Source organism: Aedes aegypti, chromosome 1, assembly GCF_002204515.2.
Source record: "Aedes aegypti strain LVP_AGWG chromosome 1, AaegL5.0 Primary Assembly, whole genome shotgun sequence".
NCBI lineage: Eukaryota > Metazoa > Arthropoda > Insecta > Diptera > Culicidae > Aedes > Aedes aegypti.
Window position 1 is genome coordinate 276,221,950 of NC_035107.1, and position 19,650 is coordinate 276,241,599.

General features: G+C 43.1%; 1 protein-coding gene across 5 annotated transcripts in view; it reads left to right on the forward strand.

The window, feature by feature from the left end:
• LOC5572409 (papilin) overlaps positions 1-15,499 on the forward strand; it is a 352,322-nt gene extending 336,823 nt beyond the window's left edge. Inside the window, exons 6-19 of one of the 5 annotated variants that reach the window (XM_021837871.1) lie at positions 5,383-6,353; positions 6,414-6,534; positions 6,595-6,774; positions 6,834-10,092; positions 10,163-10,342; positions 10,574-10,744; positions 11,073-11,894; positions 11,960-12,130; positions 12,264-12,482; positions 12,733-13,268; positions 13,328-13,478; positions 13,716-14,168; positions 14,283-14,555; positions 14,622-15,499. In XM_021837871.1, the coding sequence (XP_021693563.1) occupies positions 5,383-6,353; positions 6,414-6,534; positions 6,595-6,774; positions 6,834-10,092; positions 10,163-10,342; positions 10,574-10,744; positions 11,073-11,894; positions 11,960-12,130; positions 12,264-12,482; positions 12,733-13,268; positions 13,328-13,478; positions 13,716-14,168; positions 14,283-14,555; positions 14,622-14,764 (7,650 nt within the window). In that variant the 3' untranslated portion in view covers positions 14,765-15,499. The remainder of the gene's footprint in view (positions 1-5,382; positions 6,354-6,413; positions 6,535-6,594; positions 6,775-6,833; positions 10,093-10,162; positions 10,343-10,573; positions 10,745-11,072; positions 11,895-11,959; positions 12,131-12,263; positions 12,483-12,732; positions 13,269-13,327; positions 13,479-13,715; positions 14,169-14,282; positions 14,556-14,621) is intronic. The other 4 variants (XM_021837874.1, XM_021837872.1, XM_021837873.1 and 1 more) reach the window with 4 other exon arrangements.
• Positions 15,500-19,650: the final 4,151 nt, after the last annotated feature.

Genomic DNA, 19,650 nt, shown 5'->3' on the forward strand with positions numbered 1-19,650 from the left:
TAATCGGATTGGGAATTACTGAATCGAGCAGATTGACTTTGATTGGTGCAATTAGGAAATGTTGAATCTTTGTGGCGGGATGAATACGGAATACTGGAGATCTATCGATATTATACCACATGAAAAGTTTTCTGTTTATAGATGAACGTAGTATCTTCAAAGTGATACATCGTACAGGAGATTTTAGGTAGATTTGATCAAACTCTATTCACATGGAATCTAAAGCAGTTATAAAACAAGTACCTAAATAATTAAAGAGCCGGATCCTATTCTTGGCACTTTTGATTCACTTCGGCAGTGTTTTTTTAAAGCTACTAATCTCATATTTGAATTTTAATCATGGAAGTAATAGCTCTGCCAGTCTTCCATATAACGTCTACCCTTGAATTTTCTGGAGCACAAATAAAGAGCAAAAGTCAACTGTTCAAGTTTGAAAGTTGATTGATCGATTACTCGCTGATGACTAATCGAATCACAAATTTCAGCGTACTTGACTATCCGATACCTCAGACTTGTTACAGTACTTGTACAGTACTCTGGAAAAGTTGCCCAGACAACCAGCAGTCGCATAACGGTTTACGTGAAAAGTCGTTTATTTATACACATTGCATCACACCCGCACTACAGGGTGGGTGAAATCGTTTCATCAATGAGTTTCCTCGCTTTAAACGCTGTTTTTTGAGTGCATATGTACAATTCGATTCATCCCGTATACTTATACAAAGTAAGTCGTATCAATCCGTAGCAGCTGTCAAATATTTTTTGTTATGATAAATCAAGTCGTATAAGAGTACAGATTAGTTCGCAACAAAATCTACACACTCGCATTGCATGTTATTTTTGATCATACAATATATGTACGTATATCGCCTCCACTTTTGTACGTATAAGGCTTTTTCGCAGCATCTTATACGTGAAACTTTGTACATATAAGCATCGCATAACGCAAAAGGTGATTTCGTTATATATGCATTCTGGTTGTCTGGGTGAGGTGTTGCTTCGATTAATTTTCACCGCAATGATAAGTAGTATCATAATTCAGCAATTTCCTAACAATTTCCTGTTCTTCGCGAAAAATACATAAATCAAGATGGTTCAGCTACAACGTGTATCTATTTCCTGATATGAGAAGGTTAGAACACCCTGAACAATAACCGCTTCGGCACCTATCCAACAAATAAAGTTATCTTTTACAAACCAAAACAAAACTGCCAACCGAGATAGGCAACCGAAAAAAATATCTTCCAGGTGGAACCACCAAACCAGTCCAAAGAGACCATCCCGCCCCATCAAACCTAACATTCCTAGTAGCGAAAAAAGCGAATTTAGCAAAGAATAGACCAAAGCTTTTCGAACGAGAGAAAAAAACACCTCCCCTCATATCAAAACCACCGCATCGTCTGTTTCCGGTGGAAACAAATAATCGCATATCAGTTACCGGTTTTGTTCCACCCACGTGGCCTTCCTCCTTTGCGGTCGTCGTCTATTGGCTCGCGAGTCCGTCCCTGCAGCCGTCCCATAGTACTAGGTAGTAGCTGCACTAACAGATCCAATTTTCGAATAAACTCCCCAGCCATCCGAAGGGGGCGGCGTCGTGCACTACGATGCAATCCGGGTCCCCGCCGGATGGGAACCGGGTCCGGGTCCCGGGGTAAAGCCAATAATTGTGTCGATAAATTTTATTATGTCAAAGACACATATTCAATGGCTTTCGATTCATTCCGTTGAATGGTGAGGGAGGACCATCCACCCAGTCCATCCGAAAAGATGGAAGAAAAAACGTTGTGGATGGCAGGACTGGTAGCGACTAAGTTACTTGAAAATTGGAACTTTATAGTAATAAGTAGCAAAAAGAAGCCAAAATTGGAACCAAGAAAACGAAAAGAAACCTAAAAATAATTAGAAGATAAGATTTTTTTCCCCAAAATTAAGTCAGGAATTTGCCCAAAGATTGCTTTAAATAATACTCCAAAGATTTCTTCTGGAGTTCGTTTAGTGATTTTTACGAACTTCCGAGGGAATTCTTTCAAGAGCTTTGTTTTAGGTTACTTGCTTTACTTTTGATTGCGCTACATCTTTCAAGACATGTCCTGCGTCAAAATGGTACATTGGAGTGCGCAAGGATTTCCTGGAGCATATTCTGAAAAAAAAAATAATGTCTAGGTATCCCTTGAAATACCGCTGGAAGAATTTCTGGGATACTAGGTGGAGGAATTACTAGAGGAATTTCTGGGATCACGTCCCTGAGAGTATATCGTTAGAAATTATTAAAAAAAATACCCGTGGAACAATCGTGTAGTAGTCTCTGGAGTTTCATTAGGAACCTCTAGAGTTTTTCAACAGGATTTACTGCAAGCAAAATAAGGGGAAAAAAATGACTTTAGAGACCGTTTCGAATTAAATAGAGACTTGAGAGAACTAACAATAGTGTCTATTTAGAGATTTGCATTAAACCAGAGTCCAAGTCTCCAAAAACAGATCTGCTACCAACCCTGCGATAGTGGAACTCGATGGAGTTGTACACAAAACAACGTCGACGCCGACCGACATAAACCGTTCGGTTCGCTGATGGGTGGTTGTGGAACAAAACAACGACTTCAGCAGTTGATACCTTCATGAAGCAACGATACCAGGTGACTGTTTTGGATGCCCTTTAGGAACATGAACGTGTCGTTCAACAAATGACGACGGACGCGGTGCATCTTCATCTTCTTCGGAAGTGTTTTCCCGGTGAAAATGGGGTTACCATCGTTATCGGGTGGATGTGTTGAAATTCGCTTGCTGGGTGCCTGGTAACCCCAGGGAAAGCTTTGCTGACGCGGATGGAATCAACAGCATGCGCTGCCAATGGCGGGATGAAAAGAATGAAAGGAGCAGATCGATTCACCTACACTGAGCCAGAAATTGCGTACGAATTTCATAAGAGAACGAATTGATGAATTGATTTCTTGACTGGTTTTCTCTCTTTCATAAGATTCTTATGAAACACAAAACGTCCGATATTCACAAGAAATTCTTGTCGTTATCATTAGAGATCTTATGAATATCTTTATTTTCCTAAATTCAAAGAGCGATTCTCTAAATACATAATGGTCCTAAAGAATTCCATAATTGATATCTATGATCCTTTATAAGAGTATCTTATGATATTATACCTATTTGTATTATGAACGCAATGATCGATGGAAGTTGACAAGTTTTTCTTATGAGTCTCATTAGATGCTTCTTATGTCTTTATTCCAAAAGAATTTCGTATGCAATTCTTACGTGGTTTTTGATAGAAAGTCGACTGTTTTTCACAAGTGTTACTAATCATTGTCATACGCGCGCTTATGAATCTCAATCGTGAATATTTTGTTATTAGCATCTCTCCACGTAATCCATAAGATTTTCGTATGAAATTGTTAAGAAAATCGTACTCCATTAGATTGTCTTATAAATGCCAATGATCAATGCGTTTGATATCCAAAAAGAGTTTCTTATGGAATTATATCTGTCTATGTAATGAGTGTTAATTCATAAGTCTGTTGTGGAATGTTATAAGATTCTCGAATGAAGAACAAAACACTTCTTATGTCGTTATTCCATAAGAAATTCTTATGTACCTCATACGTTCCGTTTCCTCAGTGTAGCAATGGTTACTAGACTTGAATCGGGTGAAAGTAAAATTCAGGAATCAGAACTCGCGATAAAAAGTCTAACATGAAACGTCTTGCGTTAGTTGGTCGTCTACGTCCAGAGGGATTTCCAGAAAAATTCTTGAAAGATATCCGGATGAATTCCATGGAGATTTATGAGCGCATCTCAGTGGGATTTGTCAAACAATTCTAGTGTAATTTCTGGAATAATTCTGGAGTGATTTTTTGAAGCAGATCGACTTGAAGAGTTTCCTGAAATATAAGATAAAAATATTCAGAAGAATCCTTGGAAGATATCTCGAATTTCAGATCTATTTCCGAAATAATAATTTCCGGAAAAAATGAGAAGGTTTTTCGAAAGAATCCCAAGAAGATTTTCTAGAACATTCCAAACGAACAATTACAGAAGGGTTTCCGGAAGAATCTTCGAAAGGTATCGGGAAGAATTCCAAGGGGATTTCTGGGAAAATTCAAAACGAATAATTTCGGAAAGGTTTCCGAAATATTCTTGAAAGATATCGGGAAGAATAATAAGAAAGTTTCCAGAAGAATCTAAAAAAAATGATGTAAGAATTCCAGAGAGATATCTAAAAGTATTTATGGGAAATTTCTGGAGATTGCAAGAATAATCCTTTAACGTAAACATCTCAGAGAAATTTCCGGAAGAATCACAACAGAATGTTCGAAAATATCAGAGGTATTTCCGGAAGAATTTCAGATGGATTTCCGAAAGAAAATGAGAAGGTTTTTCGAAAGAATCCCAAGAAGATTTTCTAGAAAATTCCAAACGAATAATTACTGAAGGGTTTCCGGATGAATCCTCGAAAGGTATCGGGAAGAACTCCAAGGGGATTTTTGTGAAAATTCAAAACGAAGAATCTCGGAAAGGTTTCCGGAATATTCTCGAAAGATATCGGGAAGAATCCTAAGAAAATTTCTGGAAGAATCTAAAAAAAATGATGTAAGAACTCCAGAGAGATATCTAAAAGAATTTCAGATGGATTTCCGAAAGAATACCATAGAGATTTCCAGACGACTTCAAAATTAAATTTTCGGAAAAGTTCTAGAGAGATTTCTGAAAATATTACAAAAGCATTCCCGGAAGAAAACTGAAGGGGTTTCCACAAGAATCACAGAGCGATTCCCTAAAAAAATCTAAATTCATGTAATGATCGCAAAACGATTTCGAGCAGAATCTCAGAGTGATCCCCGGAAGAATCCCAGTAGGATTTCCAAAAGAATTGCAAAGATATTCTTCAAAAAAAAAATTACAAAAATTTCCGCAAGAATCCCAGAAAAGCTACTAAAACTTTCTCGAGTGGTTCCATACCCTTTCTTGTATGTTTCGCATAGCGCACAACAAAAAAGAAATGATTCCATTACCGGCATCCCGACGTTTCCTGGTCAATGTTGCAAAAGGAACCCTCTATTACATCATTGTGCTGCTTGCAGAACCAGACTGGGGCTCGCGATTCACTCCTACTGCACAGACACACACACTCCAAGCCCAGGGCAAGAATGGAAACAATTTCTGAGATTGGTTTATTAGGAGAAGAAGCGTGTGGCCCGTTGCTGTTGCTGTCAGGAGACGCCTCCTTGCGAATGGAGTGTCTTCTTTCGCCGCTCCGAAATACATGAATAATGATGACAATTTATCATGCTTGGGTTCACTCGACGAAATTGAATTCTTTCAGGTCGTACGGAATCGCAAAACGTATCAATGAGTGTCTGTTTTTTTCCACAGGACTGTCCGGAAGGCGAACTGGACTTCCGGAAGCAGCAATGTTCCGAGTTCAACAGTGTTCCTTTCGAGAACCACCGGTACCAGTGGGTGCCATACACGAAAGCTCCGAACCCTTGCGAGCTCAACTGTATGCCCATTGGGGAGCGATTCTACTACCGCCACAAAGCGAAGGTAACCGATGGTACCCGGTGTAATGACGAATCCTTCGATGTCTGCGTCGACGGAACTTGTCAAGCAGTTGGATGTGACATGATGCTCGGATCCAACGCCAAAGAGGACAAGTGCCGAACCTGCCAGGGAGATGGAAGTGGTTGTAAAACTGTTACTGGACTTTTGGACGCCAATAATCTTCAAGTTGGCTACAACGATCTCTTGTTGATCCCATCGGGAGCAACTAACGTCGCAATTAGCGAACGCGGCCCATCCAACAATTACCTAGCTATTCGAAACCTGACGGGTTTCTACCATCTGAACGGCAACTACCGTATCGACTTTCCACGAGCGATCCACTTCGCTGGAAGCGATTGGCATTACGAACGAAGGCCGCAAGGTTTTGCTGCTCCCGATAAGTTGACCTGCCTAGGACCAACCAGCGAAGCCGTCTATTTGGTCTTACTGTCTCAAGACCGCAACGTCGGGGTAAGCTACGAATACAGCGTACCCTCCCAGGCCGCGCCAGTTGACGAGCCAGACACCTATTCGTGGACCTACACGCCATACGAACCGTGTTCGGCAAGTTGCGGCGGTGGAATTCAGCACAGGAACGTGACCTGCAATAGTCGAACGACTTTGAAACAAGTTGAAGAAGGTTTATGCGACGCAACGGCACGACCGGCCGAGTCGCAGAAATGTGCACTGGAAGCATGCCCACCACAATGGAGTGAAGGACCATGGAGTAATTGTTCCATGCCGTGCGGAAGCGAAGGCAAGCAAACTCGAGATGTGCACTGCGAACAAGTAAACGCTGAAGGGTAAGTATACGAACATTGTAGCCGATTCACCGATAAACTATCACGCAATATCGATTCCAGAGTTTCGGAAAAGGTTGAGGACGCCGTCTGTCTAGAACACGTAGGCAACAAGCCAGCTACAGAGCAGGAGTGCAACCGAGGAACCGTCTGTCCGGAGTGGTACGTCAGCAAGTGGACTCCTGTAAGTTAATCATATTTTTTTGTTTGACGAACATTCTGTTCAACGTACGTTCTTCTCCAGTGCAACAAATTGTGCGGCGAAGGCGAACAATCACGGAAAGTGATCTGCTATCGGAAGGAAGACGGACGCATCACGGTGTTAGACGACTCGGAATGCGTTACCGATAAACCGGAAGAAAAGCAAACCTGTATGCTGCGACCTTGCGAAGGCGTCGACTATATCGCTTCGTCGTGGAGTGGGGTAAGTTCTATCATCCAAATTTCTATCGAAAAGAATCTGATAATCTTATTCAACGACAGTGCGAAGAGTGTGGCTCGATGGTGGAAACTCGAACGGTGTACTGCGCTTCCAAGTCGGGAACGGTATATGACAACAAGTTCTGCGCGAACCGTGAATTGCCGGAGCTGAAACGCGAATGCAAGTCAACTCCTTGCGAGTACCAATGGTTTACGTCCCAGTGGAGCAAATGTTCCGCTGTTTGCGGTAATGGTGTACAAACGCGATCGGTGGTATGCGGAGTGTTCGACGGTCAGTCGTTGAAGCGTGCGGACGATGACTATAAGTGTGATGCGGCATTGAGGCCAGAGAATGAGAGAGAATGTGAGGGACCGGCAGAGTGTCCCGGACAATGGTTCACTGGACCGTGGACGGATTGCTCTAAGGCGTGTGGTGGAGGATTTATGTCTAGAAAGGTATTATGCATTGCAAACGGAAGTGTAGTGGCTGAGACTAACTGCAAGGTGGATACTATCGAGTTGAGTACAGAGTCGTGTAATAGTCACGACTGCACAGATGACGAAATCATTCCGGTGGATGTGACAAGCAAGCCATTGGAAGAGGATGATTATGACGATGAAGAATGGTGCGAAGATGAGGACGAAGAGGCAACCGAGTCGCCTGATGATGTTCTAATGGTTACCGATGATAGTACACTTGTTGACGGTGTTGATCTGGAATCCACACAGTTCACAACGGAGTCTTCGCTTGAGACCGATGAAATGATGCTGAGTGATGCAACTGGATTTGAAACTGGCGCAACTGAAGTCGATACAGCAACGGATGTGTCTACTATTGAAGGATCTGGATTTGACATTGATGTTCGTCTCGGAGAATCGGTCTCACCTGCAACAGGGGAGGGATCAGGTGATGATGAAGAGATAACTACGGAAGCAGTCGATGCGTCAAGTGACGCGTCGGAAGCAACTGCTTCTTCAGATAGTGTTTCGGGTGGCCCAACATTGGAATCGCTATCATCGATTAAGGAAACTTCAGCAACTAGTACTGAGTCTTCAAGAATTGGTGCCTCTGACACAACTGCCGTTTCTATTGAAGCATCGGCTTCAACCGAAGCTGCCACCGAAGGCAGTAGTATTGCATCTTCTACTGAAGGCGCTTCATCCTCCAGTTCAGCTGATACGACAACCGAAAGTTCATCAGTTAGCAGCATATCCGATACAACCGTTGAAAGTTCTAGTCCATTCAGCTCATCCGATTCAACGGATTCCAGTTCAACAACTGAATCTTCTTCATCAACTGAGTCATCTGCCGCTTCTTCAGATGCATCTACTACTGAAACATCATCGGGAACTACCGCCGGCTCAAGTGCCGCATCATCTGAAGCTGAGAGTACTACAGCAGAATCCTCTACCGAGTCGTCGACAGATTTATCAACGGATGATGAGATCATCGAAGACTTCTCAACTGAGAGCTCCACCCCTGCCGCAGAAGGCAGCACAGATGCATCTGATATTACCGACTCATCTGATGTTACTGAAGCTACTGATGCTTCTAGCTCAACCGTTCAAGGCTCAAGTACAGAATCATCTGATGCAACGACGATTATGGAAGAAACTCAATCCACTGGTCCAACGGAATCCACCGTTACCGAAGAAACAGTTTCTACGCAAGAGTCATCTAGTACTGAAGCTGTTTCAACCGTGTCCTCAGTCAGCGATGCATCCGAATCGAGTGAAGCATCTACTGAAAGTTCAACAGACGTTAGCGATTCGTCAACGGATTCGAGCACCGATGTGGAAAGTAGCACTTTCGATATCTGGGTTCGAGAAGGAGGAGATGCTGACGATGAATCTAGCACGCCTTATACACTCACCTCGATTATATCGAAGGAACAGAAACCAAGAAAATGCAAGCCAAGGCCAAAAACGCCACTTTGTGCGAAGTCCAAGTTCGGATGCTGTCCGGATGGAAAAACCAAAGCAGCAGGACCGTTCGATGAGGGATGCCCGGTACCAGAAACGTGCAAGGAAACCAAACATGGCTGCTGCCCCGATGGCGTATCACCGGCGAAGGGCCCCAAAAATAGAGGCTGCCCGAAATCGGAATGTGCCGAGACACTGTTCGGTTGCTGTCCAGACAAGTTTACCCCGTCTGAGGGTAACGACTTTGAGGGATGCCCAGTGGAAACCACAACTGTGGCCGGTTGTGTGCTTAGCAAGCATGGTTGTTGTGCTGATGGGGTTACCGAAGCCAAGGGACCGAATTATAAGGGATGTCCAGGAGTTAAGGAGCCAGAGGAAGAAAAACCCGCAGAAGAAGTTACGGAAACTCCGGTGGAAGCTGGATGCGCAGCTTCGACTTATGGATGTTGCCCTGATAATGTTACTGAAGCAACGGGACCGAACGAAGAGGGATGTGCTTCATGTGTCAAAGAGCCGTTTGGATGTTGCCCGGATGGTAAAACGCCAGCTCACGGTTGGAGCAGGGAGGGATGCTGTTTGGAGACGCCTTATGGTTGCTGCCCAGATAATATCAACCCAGCTCGCGGTCCAAGTTTGGAAGGCTGCGGATGCGAGTATTCGCCATATGGATGCTGTCCAGATAATAAGACGTCTGCTAGAGGCCACGACAACATGGGTTGCGGCTGTCAGTATGCTGAATTCGGGTGTTGTCCAGATAAGGAAACTGAGGCCGAGGGACCTGACTTCGCCGGATGTCCATGCCATGCGTTCCAATTTGGATGCTGTCCAGATGGAATCACTGCCGCCAAGGGACCACACAATCATGGATGCCACTGCTCGTACAGCGAGTTCAAGTGTTGCTCGGACGGACAAACAGCTGCGCAGGGACCAAACTTTGAAGGATGCACATGTGCTACCAGCAAGTACGGTTGTTGTCCGGATGGTGTCAACGAAGCCCAAGGAAACAAATTTGAAGGTTGCGAACTGGTACCCGAGTCCCCGCAGAAGGCTTGCGTCCTCAAGAAGGACATGGGAACCTGTCATAACTACACAGTCAAGTACTTCTTCGATGTGGAATACGGTGGCTGTGGAAGATTCTGGTATGGTGGATGCGATGGAAACAAGAACAGATTCGACACAGCTGAAGACTGTAAGAATGTTTGCGAAATGCCCGATGGAAAGGACAGATGTCAGCTCCCGAAGATTACCGGACCGTGCACTGGATACTACCCGATGTGGTACTACGATACGGATAGGAACACGTGCGCTCAGTTCACGTACGGTGGATGCTTGGGTAATGCCAATCGGTTCGAAACGCTTGAAGAATGCAAGGGCACCTGCGTGGTTGACGATGCGATGCGTAAGTATAATGGAATGAACATAGTTTGGTGATTTTGAACAGGGTATGAAAAAGAATGTTTCCGTTCTAGCACCTTGCGATCAACCAATGGAAGCTGGACCATGCAATGGAACATTTGCACGTTGGTACTACGAAAAGGCGCGTGATGCTTGCGAACCATTCCTTTACGGCGGCTGCAAGGGCAACAAGAACAACTATCCAACGGAGAGTTCCTGCAACTACCATTGCAAGAAACCTGGAGTTCACAAGCGTAAGTACTTTCTCGTTTACTTTGCTTATGGCTGTGGAATGAGTATATCTGTTTCGGTTATGGTTGTGGTGTCCCTAATCATAGTTTTAGCTCGTGAGCTTGATCATTTTATCGCCATAAAATACAAAAAAAAACAAACACCATCCCACGGCTAAGTTCAATAGCAATATTCCTAAAACTTCTAACTGTACTTTGAAACACTACTGCTATAACTACTACTACTACCACTAGCGAGCTGCACAATGCCAATGGAGGCTGGCAGTTGTGATGGCAAGCTGGCCCGTTGGCACTTTGCCAGGGACGATAATAAATGCATGCCCTTCTACTACACCGGTTGTGGTGGCAATCATAACCAGTTTATCTCGCTGGACCAGTGCGAAGAGCAGTGTCCACCGAAGGTCGGTAAGTAGCCGCTGCAGTTCTTCTTTCGTTGAAGTAACCTCACGCTTTGGGATGGAATGTGTTATGCTTACTGAAAAAGACTGTTCTGGCCAAGAAGCTACTACCATCTGAAGTGTAGCGATAAAATTCTTCCGATTCGGACATTTATTGTTACACATTCCAACGACGAAGAACCAAAATTCTTAACCCGTATTTATTCCAACCCCTCTAATCGTTGACTGTGTTTTGGATTATACCGCCTGAATTCACAACTAACTCAGCAAATGGCTTGTGTGGAGATCCCAAAGTTTGAACTTCTTTTTTCTCTCGTCCCATGCATCCTTTCCAGAGAAGGACGTCTGCTTCTTGCCTGCGGAAATTGGAGAATGTCAGAACTATACTGCCCACTGGTACTTTGATACGAAAGAATCTCGCTGCCGACAGTTCTACTACGGTGGGTGCGGCGGAAACGGAAACAACTTTGTCGATGAACAGGCTTGTGTCAACCGTTGCGTCCAGGGTGAAGCAAAGGCACCAGAACCTGCCCAGCCTGAGCAACCCACTCAAAGAGAAGAATTTGACAGTCGGTATTGCTTCCTTGACGTGGACTCCGGTGACCGAAGCTGTCAGCAATACGAACGCCGGTACCATTATGACCGCAGTTCGGGAATCTGCGTGGACTTTACGTACACCGGTTGTGGTGGAAATCAGAACAACTTTGAACGATACGACGAATGCGAAAGTGCTTGCGGAAGTGTTGAGGATGCTTGTACACTGCGACCATTCTACGGACGGTGTGAAGAAAATGAGACACGATGGTACTACGATCAGCGCAGCCAACGGTGTCACACATTCACGTTCAGTGGATGCCAAGGCAATGCAAACAACTTCTACACGGAACAGGACTGCGAACGACAATGTAGGACAGCACCGGCTCCTCCGCCAGAACAGGAACGAGAACAAGAGCCAGAACGCCCAGCACAGCCGACTGAAAATGTTTGCGATGAACCGTACGAATACGGCACCGGAGACCATCCGGATATCGTATACGTGTTCAACAAGGAACGCTCGTTGTGCGAACAGAATTATTATAGCGGAGAAGGTGGCAATGGAAACCGTTTTGGATCGCAAGAGCAGTGTGAACGGCAATGCGGAGAATATCGAGGAGTCGGTAAGGCATTTGATATTGAATCCACGTGAAACAGTATTGACCAGAATGCTAACTTTCACTTCCAGATGTTTGTCAGGATGCCAAGGATGCCGGACCATGCGAAGAAGCCATTCCGAGATTCTACTACGATACGCGAACGAGAGCATGTCATCCATTCAACTACAGCGGCTGCGAAGGCAATGGAAACCGATTTGCTACCGCGGAAGAGTGCGAATCGACTTGCGTGGATAAGCATGGTGAGTATTGGTCGTCGTATTAGGGAAGTTCTATATTTGCGTCAGCATTTAGGGGCGGGTCAGCGGAACCGAAGTTCCGTTGAATTTACTAAAAAGTACCCTCGCGATTAATAATCGAATATTCCCAACAAAGAAATTATCGTCCAAGATCTGTGTACCCTTCCTCCCCGAATTGGCCTCTGCAGTATCTCCGAGGAAACAAACTACCAAAAACGTTGGTACTACGACTCGGATCGGGAAACTTGTTTTGCATTCATCTACAGCGGATGCGACGGGAATGGAAATAATTTCCACTCATACGATCAGTGTCGCATGTATTGCGACGCTGATATTGCCAGGTCCAACGAGGAGCGTAAGTTTGGATCCTGATCATCGCTCATCATCGCATCGGCTTCGTTCTGTCATTGGCAAACTCATGATCAACCATCAACCACGTGTTGGGTATTCCTCTACTTCCTTCTCTACTTGTTTTCCGTCGAAATGTTTCTTGGAGATGGGTCATTGCTAATCGATTTCCTTTTCAAAATCTATTCTATTCGTGACTAATCCGTAATTCTGTCAGTGATTCATGGAATTCTAACCTACCCTATGTAATATTCCAGTCGCAAACGAAGTCGATCCTTGCGAGAGCTACAACGAGGAGTGCCGGCAGATCCATTGTCCCTACGGTATTGCCCGATCGTACGATCCAAACAACGATTGTGAACGATGCTCTTGCGAAGAGCCTTGTGCTGCCGTGCGATGTCCGGCTGGAACTGAATGCGCCGTGGATCTGCAGAGCGACTACCGAGATGGAGCCACGTTTGTCGCTATTTGTCGACCTACCAGCAAAGAAGGCGAATGTCCTCGATTGGCTAACGCAACGGTTTGTCAGGATGCTTGCCGAACGGATGCCGACTGTCGCAGTGATAACAAGTGCTGCCAAGCTGGATGTGCTACGGTTTGTGTTCCACCTGTAGAGCCACCAGCGGAGCCCGTTCCGTCCTATCCAACAGGAGAAGCCGCGGCTCCAGGCCTTGAGACCGTACCCGACGAAGATCTGGACATCAAATCAGAGGAGGGCGGCATTGCAACGTTGCGATGCTACGCTACTGGATTCCCACCGCCATCGATACGTTGGAAGAAGGGAGAAGTTGTCGTAAGTTGAAGTGACCATGTACAAGAATGACTGAAGCTAATGGATTTCATTGATTACAGTTGAACACCAACCAAGGTCGATTCGTACTGACTTCGAGCGGGGATCTACAGATCGTTCAGCTACATCGCACTGACAGTGGAACATATGTGTGTATTGCCGATAATGGCGTTGGCGAACCAGTGTTCAGAGAGGTCAAACTCCAGGTCAACGGTAAGTTACACATGACTGCCGAACGTCATGTGAATGGCTTTTACAACTGTGCTATTTCAAACTTACTTTACAAATGTTTGCATTTCTAATTTCTTTTCTACTTTTCCTGTATGACTCTGCTTTCCTTTACACTAATTTGGTGCTTGGTTTTGCGGTGTATTAAACTGTTCTGTTACCCACACGCTTAAATTCCATTGTGCACGTGCTCTTAACATTTTGACACAAAAACGCGTGCAGACCCTGTCCCGAGGGATGCCTACATCGTGGGTGACAGTAACGCTACTCAGGTGGTGGAATTGAATGAACCGGCGTCGCTTCGCTGCCCGGCCGGTGGCTATCCGAAACCAATCGTAACATGGTGGAGGGAAACCTTTATGATGCCAATAAAGCTAATCAATCGTGACTACTCCCTTCAATTCACTCGTGTGCGACTGTCCGACTTGGGTTCCTATGTGTGTCAAGCCTACTCCGGTGCCGGTAAGGGTATTTCCCGAACCGTAACGCTGAAGGCTTATGGTCCCGTCCAAATTGCCGATCCGGTAGATGAGAAATATCTCCGCTACATTGTCCACACCCGTCCTACTCACGCTCCTACCTACAGACCTAGGCCTGTCCCCCCTCAATATCCTCGCCCAACTCCACCGGTAGTCCACACGCCTCCTCCTCCACCAGTGTATGTCCCTGAACCAGGTAAGTTTCGTCAGCCTTAACTTGTCACGCTTTGTTCGACATTCGAATGTTACTAATTGCGTCGATTCATACTTCTATAATCCCACTAATCTCAAACGTTCTCTTCCCCATTAGTACCGGTATCGGCCCGTCAAGATCTACCGTACGGAACACAGTTTGCCCCTAACAGTAACATCACCATCGGTTGTAAGGTCGATGGCTACCCGCGACCCACGGTAAATTGGTACAAGGACGGCCGAATTGTGGAACCCACCAACCGTATCTACATCGAAGACGACCACACACTGAACGTATTTGGGGCCCTCCCGTCGGATTCGGGATCGTACAAATGTCTAGCACGGAACGAACACTCCGAAGCGTTCGAGGAAAACACCATCCGGGTGGAAGGTACGTCCCGCGATAACCAAATTTGCTCTCCATAAGATGCTCATCGAATTTCTTTCCCAACTACAGGTGTGTACATCCCGGCCGGGTGCACGGACAATCCATTCCTGGCCAAGTGCGCGCTGATCGTGCAGGCTCGCTTCTGTAATCACAAGTACTATGCACGATTCTGCTGTAAATCTTGTACGCTAGCAGGACAGCTACGCCATTAAGGGTGGAAGTTAATCGAATCGAAACGAATTTGTTTGTGGGCTGCATGTGAGTGATGGACCGAATGTGTGAATCTGCTGCTTTCAGTGTAGTTTTCTGTTAGTTCTAGACTTCAGTAGCATTTAATTCCTGTACCCAAACTAAGTTAAATAGTCCTCAACACAAGCTTACGTGGAATATACAAACGAAATTTCCAAAGCTAATGTAACTGGTTTCACTCCGTAGAGTTTCATTCTTTCCTAGCTGCTAGGTTGAACCAATCGTTATCGTATACCATCACCTCCACACTCTCATCGCTTCTAACTTATGGTGCAGAGAGAAAACGCTAAAAAACCAAATTCATTAGGTCTTACTAGTAATCTTTAGCTTTGTCCTCTTAAGTTTAAAATCCTATGCTAAGTCAAACGAAACTTTCCAGTAAATGCATTTAACCGCTATTTGGGTTATCTCCTCAAATTTATGGGTTTTGATCCCTTCCTCCGTTTTATAAGTTTCCATCTAATGATAAGGCTTCTGTTTTAAGGATCTGTTGAAAATGCTCGCCAGAAATAGAGCAAACCGCATAAGTCGAACATTGTGTACATATTTATTGGTATAGTGAAACGAATAAACTGGAAGTATTCAAGATCTGCCATGAGCGAGTAGTCGCTTCTGTTATGCTAGGTAGATGTTACGCTGCTTCTCTGTACGGTAAAATAAATTGAAACTAATAAATGCAAATCATGAACAGTAATGAACTAGGACTAGTTTTGATAATTGTGATGACAATAGCTATAGATAAGACAACATGCTCTGTCGGCAGCAGTAGAGAGACCCACCAGAGACGCTTTCAACACCGTCCACATCCGGATCAATTTTTCACTTCCGACCAGCTCTGGGTGCAGAACCTGTCGGCAGCAGAGGTTAAGGACATATAGGAAGGAATCCCTGTCATGGCAGTGAAAATGGCTTCCTCACATATACAAACACATTTCTGGAAGTCCACATTATTTCTCAAAATATTTCACTTACCTACACTAAGTTCACTCCCAAATTGCTAACGAGACATCAGAACACTATTGCTTCACGATTTCCGTAGTTTTAACACTAGTAGCTGGTGGAAATTTCATGAACCGTGCTAATTTCTAACGCGGACGTTTAACTTTGCTAAAATTGTTTACACTTATCCGCCTGCGAACGAAGAACACTTTTCGCCGAATTTTACCACTTTCACTAAACTTAGAACCTCCAACACAGTTTACTTTCACTACTTGGTAATTAAAGAACAATTATTGGTGGATTTCTGATGAAAACAACTTAAAAATTCACCAAACCGTGCTAAAAACAATCACTTGATCACAGCATTTCGCCTTTTTTATTTTTCTAATTTTACGCCGGCTGCTCGCTTGCAGGGCTGTCAGATACGTTAATGGTTACGTATGACATCAAGCAATCTTATTTAGTCGAAACTCAAATTGAAGTAGCGATTACTGGCAACAACATCTTATCAATTGTTATTTTCTGCATTACCAACAAATAGGAGAATATTTTTTGTGTACCACTACTTTTATACAGTTATTAGTGGATTCAAAGGAGTTTCACCTTAATCAAACAGCGGATTGTTCGGTTTATAAGATCATGGTTCAGACTAGAACTATATAAATACGCGAAAATTCGATTCAAGTTTAACTTTATCTAGAAAGTAAGTTGATCGGAAAACGCGTTCTAGTTGCAATCCTCAAGTTTTGGTCAGATTTTTTTAAAAAAATCAGTGGTAACTTGTGGATTCCGGTAAAAATGCTTAAGTTGCCGTTGGCATCCCTTGGATTCTTGTGATTATCTTATAATTTTTCAGATTTCAATGGGCATCCTACAACCACACAACTGTGGTAAGAATCTATGGGATTGAAAAAAATGAGGTGTCGATGAGCCAAAATAGCCTAGATTGAATTCATGTGGCAATGTGGAGCGTATTATGGGAATTTTAGTGATTTCGGTGATAGTCTTGGGAGTTCAATTGACATTCTGAAACATGAATGCGACAGTTGCCCAAGCCATGATGTCAAAATTGTTATCGGAGATCTCAACGCTCAGGGTGGCCAGGAGGAATTCAGACCGAATTTAGGGAAGTTCAGCGCTCACCTGCTTACGAACGAAAACAGCTTTAGACTCAATGATTTTGCCACCTCCAAGAACATGGCCATACGTAGTACCTACTTCCAGCACAGTCTCCCGAATCGGTAAACCTAGAGATTACCCCAACAGAGTGAATCACAAATCGACCAAGTTTTGATTGATGGACGACACTTCTCGGATACAGTCGACGTCAGAACCTTGTGATGGATAAAATGCGCCAAAGACTTTCCGTTGAGAACAACATTCGGTACCGACGCCCGCCACGGAACTATCTGGAATGACTCAAACTACTCGAAGTCGCATCTGATTACGCGCAAAACTTTTAAGCAGCATTGCCGGATTAGAGAGAGCTCACCAAAGCCCCTCTTGTAGACTGCTCGAGTAGTGTCGAAATAGCTATTAACCCATATCCGCCCAGTGTCCTAAAAATAGGACAGAAGCCCCGAACGCCCAGTGTCCTATAAATAGGACAGTACTTGTCTGCGCATTCAAATTTTCTAGGCCTGTACTGATTCTGCTAAATTCCAGTTTTATCTATGAAACGATATTTTACGACGGCCACTTTAAGTAATCGTGGAATTTGTTATGAAAAAGTTCAGTGTTAAAAAAAGTTTGACCCTTGTTTATATGATGGGATCGAGCCAATCTTTGAATGAATCATAGTTTAAATTTTAAACGGTCACAGATTGGTAGACATTAAAATTAATTTATCAACTGTTCAACATTTCGTTCCATGGTCATCAGCATAGAATTTTTTGTTATGTTTTATCCCCACAAATCTAGAACATTTTCTCAGCGCAATTATTTCTGATAAAAAAAACCGTCTGAACTGTCTAACTGAAATGGATTAGAATTTTATACTATTTTTACCAAGCCCAAACAAGAAGCGAATGGCAAATCTACAATGAATATCATAGATTGTGAAGGCATTTGATTTGATCTTAGTGAATAGGATCCTAATTTTTTTGATAAAAACTTGTTTTTATTAAATAACACGACAGAGCGTGTTCTTGCAACCACTTTGGCAAATTTTCCCGCTCAAAGAACGGTTATGCCATAATTACTTTAATTTAAAAAATGGGTCCAAATTTGAACCTTGACACTTTTGATCATGTTTGACGTTAACGTAGTCGACAAAAATGCCTCAGGGGCTCAAAGTTTTTACACTGGGGTAGTTCCTATCTGGCATTTCGGAAGGGACATGGAGAACAAAATACACCCAAAATTTGGGTTTAAAGCAAGGGGTGTGACAAAATCTCAAAAGTCAGAAAAATGCTTTTATGGCTGGAAACCAACAAAAAGCATTTAAAAATTGAGTAAACATGTGTTTTTGGCCTAAACTTAAGCGTTTGGTACTAAAATTGGGACAGGGCTTTACTGCCCATAAAGGCATAACTGTCCCATATGGAATTAGTAGGCATTGAGAAAACAGCGCTCAAAGTTTAAAGTTTGCATTTTCATACAAATTTTTATAATTTTCTACTAAATTTTCGAATGCAATATTCATTTAGCTCTACCCCACAGAATACGTAATTTGCTAATATTGAACAGTAAAAAATATAAAGTTGAACATGATTCTAGTTTTACAGTTGCTATTGGGATTCAAAGTTCATATAGATACTGTTTTGCCTTTAATTTTCAATATGGGACTGCACCAAGTTCATATTTTTCCACAACATTTTCAAACAAAGTGTATAAATTTTTATATGCCTCGTTAAGTGCATATTAAAACATGAATGTTGCGATGAAAAAAGGTGTTGGTTCGAAAATCAATATGGGACAGTTATGCTTTTATGGGCAGTTTAGGATCCTATTACAAGATTGCAAGCATTGTAGTTTTTGACATAAAATGCTTCATGGAACACTTTTTGCAAGATGTTTCTTCATTAAACGTTTTTAATTTACTGGCTAATTATTTACTGGATTAGAGCAAGTAGTAACATTTGTATAAAGAATATGTTCTTGACATTATTGACTAACTTGGGATTCGAATTCTGAAGCTTTTGTAAAAATCCACTAAAGTTTAGATCGTGCTGGTTGAAACATTACTTGGTATACAAAATTTTGATTATTAAAATTCCCGTATATTTCCCAGTTTCTCCCGGTGATTCTAAATTCACGGCTTTTTCCCGGTTTTCCCGATTTCCCGGTGCACTGGTCACCCTGTACGGACGACACACTTGCAAAGTTTTTTTTTGATCCCTACCATAAACTTGCTTTGTTTAGTGAAATGAGATTTAATTTATGGGAATACAACTATGAATAACAAATACGGAGTAAAATTTCAATTGTGAGATACCTTGGGCGTTAATCGGTTAACCTTGGTTTCCTAATAAGGTTTTTCGGATCAGACTTCAGCGTAAGGAGAAGGAAAACTTTAGTCTTGACTTTAAATACTATTTTCGTTAATAAAAGAGAGTCTTTTTAAAGATTTGCATCAAAATAGAGACCAAGTCTCTGAACAGAGTCCTGTTACTAGCCCTCTTACATTACTGTCAAGATTCAAATTCTAATACCGCAAACGGATTCAAACATCACACGAAACATGTTTTAAGAACCTAATAACACAGACAAACAGACATAACACTGTATAAATGTTCATTGACCACTCATTAAACGGCCATTTAAATTTTTCTATGTTAAAACCTCACACCCAGAGGCGCATGGATCGTTTTTCTTCGTGATTGACATTTACGAGCCTTGTTGCACAAAACAGTATTTAGCGCTACATACTCACCGATGACGATGGATTTTAATGAAACTAAAATAAAAG